At 37.8% G+C, this 7,350-nt stretch overlaps 1 protein-coding gene across 1 annotated transcript; it reads left to right on the forward strand.

Moving 5' to 3' along the window:
* The first annotated feature begins 1,617 nt into the window (after positions 1-1,617).
* Positions 1,618-6,985, forward strand: LOC117179674. Its single transcript, XM_033371696.1, has one exon. It carries the CDS (start codon positions 1,989-1,991, stop codon positions 4,542-4,544), a length of 2,556 nt encoding a protein of 851 aa, XP_033227587.1. The 5' UTR covers positions 1,618-1,988; the 3' UTR covers positions 4,545-6,985.
* Positions 6,986-7,350: the final 365 nt, after the last annotated feature.

Below are 7,350 nucleotides of genomic sequence, written 5' to 3' on the forward strand. Positions count from 1 at the left end.
CAGCTAATATTACTTCATGAAACTTAGGCGATTTCAACACTTTTCCTGTTATTGACAAGCACTGTGAACGTCAAATAGATAAAATGGCCATTTTTTCGTCATGTTTGTTTGTTTATTTATAAAAAATTGAAAACCTAATTGAAAAATCATGCTTGACAACTCTCTTTAAAATCTTAACAGCTTTTTTCAAATTTTTTTTGTTCAAATCGCTTAATATTTTTGGACTGTACGTGTTTTTGCTGAAGGTTGTTTGCAATTCTCAGCATAAAACACTAACTAGCTATGATTCTTGTTTGAAACTAATCACCTCACACCCCCGCCCCCAAATTATCATTAATCGAAGTTTTGTTGGTCACTGAGGTAGGGATTCAATTTAGAAGTTGAAAAAAGGTAAGGCTGGTGTTTCGACCGTATCTGCTACGTTTAAATCGTAAAAATAAAATTGGAAATGAGTAAATTCAGTTTTTGGAAAACCGGCAGATGTTGCAGTAAAATGTTTAATAACAAACTTTTTTAATGAATGCGCATTTTTTTAAAGAGTCAATGAAACTGCGTCAGTTTTAATATCAATGCATGTTATGAATTGTAATAATATACATTTATGGAAATGATTTAAAAGTTGAGATACAAATTCGAGTGCCAAGCATGAGATGCGTGATGAAAATGTATTCGTTAAAGCCAACGGAGCTTCAGCAAAAAAAAGTTACTATCACTAAATTACTGTTATCGATGTTTTGACTTTAAGTTTTAAAAAATCTGTGCACAAGTGTACGCTCCCTTTTTGAATTTTAACCCAACATGGCTGGCTAACGAACTTGACCGTTATTTTAGTACACTAAAAGAGTATACCAAAGGCCAATGCAATCTGTCAATTCTTTCGAAAGTTATCGTGCTCACAAACTAAAAATCTACACACACACGCAGAGACACAGCCAGACACACACTCGTAAAGACCTGTTTTTCAGATTCAGGGGGTCTCAAAGCGTGGACATTTGACAAAAACAGGGGGTGGGAGGTCGAATTTTACACAAATCTAATACCCTCTCTTGATGAGAATGTAAAAATCATAGGTCACTATGGAAATAGAAATTAATAAGTTTCGGAGATATCCTATTCTCATGACATTTTATACAGATGGAAAAATTGATCATTCAAAAGAATAGAATAATCTTAATTTTTACGCTGAAATCTGAAAATATTAATTTTTCTCTATTCAACGCTTATTACCGGGAAAAGAAAATCATTTAATAAAACAAGTTATTTTATATTCGATTATTATTCTTGTGCGTAATATTGTATAAAATATCAAGGTTATTTAAGATTGTACAAGAAATATAATGATTAATAAGGTCCAGGAACCTGTTCTCATAATGGGATTTGACCCCTTAGGATTATCAGTGCTCGTTGGAGCATAGGATATATGCAGACAGTCTGTCTACATCTACAAGGCAGACAGTCGAGCCGAGCAGACAACATGGCGCCGGTGTGACGTTTCCCGCGCGCGTCATTAACGGAAGTGAGGCCACAATATGGCGGAGTTTTATCGGGCTTAAGCGTGAAAGGTGGGAGGGCGCTTATTCCCGCGGAAGGCGAGGAGGGCGACGAGAGTGAGAAGGCAGGTGGTGTGGAGGACAAGAGGAGAGTGACGAAGAAAAGTTAATAGAGGTTAGGACGGTAAGCGAGAGAGAAGAAGTGGGAGTCAATGTAGCAGTAGACCGAGACAGAGTTGTGGAGACTCGAACCTACAATTCTTCATGCGAGAGGCGAAGGGGAAGGGGCCGTTTCAGTGGGAAGCAGCCACAGTCTACTTGGTAGAGGGGATGGAAATTAGTTACGGCATCTACCAAGACCTAAAAGGAACTCCGTACGCCGTCCGGCTAGGCTAGTGGTAACATCGTGCAATGTTACGCGTTAAGGTATCGGCAGTGCTTTTCCAAGTTTCTTCTTGTGACGGGTTGATGTGTCGAAATTAAGTGTGTGAAAACATTATGGCGTATGAAGTAAGCGAAGTGTTCAGTGATAAGAGTTCTGTGAAAATGGTAACGGTGAAAAAGCAGCAAAGCCAACATCCGCGACAGAACGTTAGGAAAACAGTGGGTGTGATGGGTAGTCGCAGGATATTTCCGGCAGCTTTCAAGCTAAAGGTTCTCCATTCCTACAGGAACGATATAGACTGTCGGGGAAATCAGCGTGCAACGGCGAGGAAATACGGAATTCATAGAAGACAGATTCAAAAGTGGTTACAGTGTGAGCATACTCTGCGAAGTAATTGTGCCGAGTTGGATGTAAACGCGGGTTCATTAGTGACGGGAAATTCTAGTGGAATTTCAAAATTAGACGGACCTTTGGTTGAAAGCACAGGGCTCTGTGTTTCTCCAACATCGCCGGCCTTGAACCTTAGTCTCGCCAGACTGCACGGCGACGAGTTGGCTGTTCAACAGGGGCCCCCACCTCTTCATCCACCCTCTCGCAATTCACCCTCCTCGACAGAGTACGGATTTCACGCGGCCCTTCCTTCACGTGTTACGCCGGTAGGGTACTCGGACTATCCTAACCCGGATCAACAACACCACCCTCAAGAACTTGAGGAGAAAATTCATCTGCAGAATGCACATAAATTTGCAAGTGGTCGGGTCGAACCAGAAAGAAAATACTTCGTTACAAACCACCAGAACTACGAGCTCGATCCTTCAGTTGAAAATAATAATCGAAGCGAGGTGAAGCTGTATCAACCACCGACGGCTTACCACTCAACTCAGTATCATAGATATGACAGTAGCGACGCAAACGCAACAAATGATCACCATTTACATAATTCCCAACATCGACATCGGAATTACGGAGACTTGGATTGGCCTGGCGATGGTGAAGCTACGCGTACGATGCTATACGCATCGGCAGAGATAAAGGCAGAACGGCCAGACTCTACGGCGACGCCAGGGCCGCACGAGATAGCGGGATCGCCCAGTGCTTCGAAGTTCTCCCTCTCCTCTCCGCAACAGAACATCGTCACCACTACCAACGAATCGACCGCTAACTTTGAACTAACACGGCAAACGAGTCCCCTCTACCACTCGCATGTTCGTGAGCACTGCCTGTCGAATTCCGAAAAGCCGTGCTACCAGGAGGGAGAGAAAAGGGAATCGAAGATGGAAGGCGAGATAGAACTCAATGTGGTGGTGGAAGAAGTAGAAGAGAAACATGGGCAGGCGGAGATGCAAGAGCCGGTGGGCGAGGGAGAGGGTGTGCCGTACACAGACTATCAACGACCACCTGCTGCTTCATCCCTGACTAACTTGGGGCCGATCAGCCCTCTGCAAGAACGATTGGAAGCATATTCCGGACCTTCGAGTCCTCAGGGCTCTGAAAGCTCTGGCAGGTCCAGTAGTAGTTATTCCGACTGTGAAATGGATCCTATGGATTACACTTGCCATCACCAGAACGCATCGGGTGATCTCACTCGAAGAAGATCCTTCTCTCTGCGATTCAAACTCGACGTTCTCAATGCCTTTCAACGTGACGTATCTGTTGCTGGCAATCAAAGAGCCACTGCCAGGAAATTTGGAATAAATCGTCGCCAGGTTCAAAAATGGCTTGGGCAGAAAACTGAAATTCGAAGACGAATCGACCTTTTAGATGGTAACTCACGTCAACGATTGGGCCCTATCCAGGAAGCAGTACTAGAAGAATATCCAGTCGATCTGACGATCACCGGTGTGATTCCCAGTCAGCCAGAGGCTGTACTCGATGAATCTTCGCCAATGCTTTATTGCTGTGACGCAACTGGATTTCCCGCAAGGCAATCGTACTGCCAACTTGGGGTTCGGGAATCTCCAGATACATCCATTCGAACCTGCAGCTTTTCCTGTTGTGTAGAAAGCACTACTATGACGTCAAGCACATCGTGCTATCAAGACATTAACTTAAAAAGGGTTTGCTACGCGGAATCACAGGAAAGCCTTTACTGCTATTCTCCCAGAGAGCCCATAGAAATGAATGCCTTACCGCTGAATCAGGAATTGATTTCCTCAAAGATGAAAATACCATCTTGCACTTTATCCTGCTGCTATCAAGCCTTACCATCAACCAAGAGAATGTGCGTAGACACGGAAGAAACCTGCATTTTCTTCTGCGAAGAACAGCCTGCACAGGACACACCTTTGTGCCTTGTAAAGCCGAAAAAAATGTGTAAAGCTCCACTTCAAATCGAGCCCGTCACGAGTACAGTACCAACACCTTTAGCTCCAGTCACTCCTTCCACACCGTCTTCGAAGAAAGACGCTATCCTCTTCAAGCCTTACCTGGACAATCCTTTCAGCAAACCTACCGATGACTCAGTTTATCGTGAACTTTCACCAGTTGGCATCAATAATAATAACTGCCAGGGCATCTGCAATTTGAACGAGAACAGGGGCCACGACTATGCCCTCGAACTTAACCTGAGGGTGCCAGTCTCCTGGAGAACGCATCAGATCCCTTACTCCGATTTTCCTCAAGTCAGGAGTGCCTTCGTAAGGTATCCAACAAATTATCACTATTCCTAGCCTAGCCTTCCACAGTAAAACGATATTCGAGTAGCATATCAAAAGGCATATTTTCAAAAGAAAGTAGTTTTAAATTCCTACGACCTACGTCTAAGTGTTACAGGAACAATCGAGAAAGGATAAAAATGCAATTAAATATGCATCTTTCAATAAAAGAATAGACCAATATACAAGTCAAATTACTTGATCTGAACAAGAAATTAGTAGTGACACGAGTGGTTAGTCCATCATCCTCTCTCCAAATAGCCCGCCAAAGAACAAAACTACTGACTTTGATTTTTTAAAAACTAAGTATTTTTTATTAAAAATTTGGTCTAATTTTTTTTGCCTCTTAACTTGTTTCTCATAGTAAAACTGCTATCAAATAGTTTATTGGTAGAAAGAAAAGGATGCACGACTATGGCATATTTTCGAAAATCTTTTTAATTGTAATTTTACCACTCAGTCGAGACCAGAAAAGAAATAACAGCCAATTTAGTCATATCGAAGAAATTAATCAAAATTTTAATCGTATAACTGAGAGAAAATTGAATTGAAACAAATTCCGAGAAATTCCCTGACGAATTCAAACTAAATCAATTTTAATGATTCAATCGAAATTCAATGTGGTTGCAGTTCTGAACGTTCAAATTATAATTTAAATTGCAGTTGAACAATACTTATGCGTAAAATATAAATGTCAAAAAATATTTCGTTCATTTGAACGTTCAGAACTTTAGGTACATCGAAATTCAAACAATTTAACAAAAATGTAGTAAATTAAATAGAATTTCAAGTGCGTTCAAATGAATAATTGTCATAAAATTGAAAATACATTCAATTCAATTAGTTTCAAACAATTGAAAGTGAACCCTAGTAAACAGAACGTAATTAAAGGTGAAGTATTAATGAATTTTTTAATAAATTGAAAGTGAAATCAAAATGAATTGATTTTCGTGTATTATAATAAATTAAACATAATTATGTGACTGAAGTTTGCAACGTTTATAAACTAAATTATAAAATTTCCAAAATTTATTGTAGTGATTTTGCACCTGGTGACAGGTAAAACAAAAATTAGTTTAATACCAACAGTTATTAATGGCTGTCTAAGTTTTACACACCTAGGTACTTCGAAAATTATATAGAAAATAAATAACCAAAATTTATTTTTGTTTATAAACGTTACAAACTTCAGTTAAGGGGTTATATTTATTAATTTTAAGAGATTTTAAGGATAATTTTTTTGCCATGTTAACAAATTTTTAGTGAAATGGACTATAGGGGATCGATAATTACATATTTGCAGGTACGTTTTCATTAAAAATTTTGAAACCCGGGGGTAAACATGGCTACTATCGCAAAATACTTTTTTTTATTATTACTACTTTTTGTGATCATGAGAACTCTGAAACGGATTGTCCGAAATTTAAAGAACCAACAAGACTTCACTAGTATATTCCACTTCGGGTTTTGATCCAAAAATATAACTTTTAATCCATATGAAAATCTCTATATTTACGAACTCCGTATGGGAATATACAAATGAAATCTTGTTGGTATGTTGAATTAAAATAATCCTTTATATAATTTTTTTTAATGAAAAAGTACCTGCAGACAGGTAGTAATCGATCTTCTGTAGTCCATTTCAATAAAATTTTGTCAGCATGGTTTTAAAAAATTTGTAAAATTTCTTTAACATCAGTAGATATGAGCCCTCAATTCCAGTAAATTAAAAAGAGTTCAAGGTGAATTGAATATAATTCGATGTGAATTAAAAATTAATAATTTATCATGAAATAACTGTGAATTTTCAATAATCAATAAACTAAACAGAGTTCAATAATTCAACTGAATGTATGAATTATTTTTCCAGGAAAAATATCTGGATTCAATATAAATTAATTTTATTGAATTAAAAGTGTATTAAAATTCAATTTGACAGAATTCAATTCACTTGAGTTTAAATCAAGGCTAATTCAACCAAATTCAATGTGTTTATTAATTTACTTGATTTCTAAACAAAATTTAAGTCACGGATTTCGGTTTGATAAAATGGTCACGGGTCTTAAAATTGTTATGATAAACTAATTTTTGATTAATTCCTTTTATAGTTCAGTGTTGAACTAAAAACACGATAATTCAATTTATAATTGCGACATAATATGGAACACACATCAGTCTCGATTTTTCCTGATTATTTCTCTATTTTGTACAAGGTTTAATTTATGTTTAGGGCACTCCCGTGCCCTGTAATTAATAAGTATAACTGACTTTTAAAATTTAAGTATACAATTCACGAAAACCAGCTGTCTGAATTGTTACTTGCTACGTAACTTTCAATGAGTACGGGATAATTTATTGTCAGTGTTGATATTCATATATGACTATTTCGCACGGGCTGAATTATTTACGATGAGTTTTGGGAAAAATTACGATACCAACATCAGAAGCAGGTAACTATTTTTAAAAAATGTGAATTGTTTATGCACTTCTGAATTAGGTAACGTGAAATAATTGAATTGCTCAAAGAATTGCTTCCACATAAGTGAGTATATATGACGATAACAGAGTATTATAACATACATTTTTTGCATAACTTTCCTTTTGTTTTTATCCGTAGATTTAGATGTAAATATGTAAATATACATATCGTTCCAAACGAATTACTTTAATGGTGTTGCTCAGGTGGCGAAGTAATGACAGATTTAATTTAGAAAAAAGACTCCATACGCATTAGATACGTATAAATGTACATATGAAGGGCTCATGATTATAAAGGAGCTTCACAAATTTCTAACTGGAAAAATCAGGCACCTAATATATG

The sequence above is a fragment of the Belonocnema kinseyi genome, chromosome 9, assembly GCF_010883055.1.
Source record: "Belonocnema kinseyi isolate 2016_QV_RU_SX_M_011 chromosome 9, B_treatae_v1, whole genome shotgun sequence".
NCBI lineage: Eukaryota > Metazoa > Arthropoda > Insecta > Hymenoptera > Cynipidae > Belonocnema > Belonocnema kinseyi.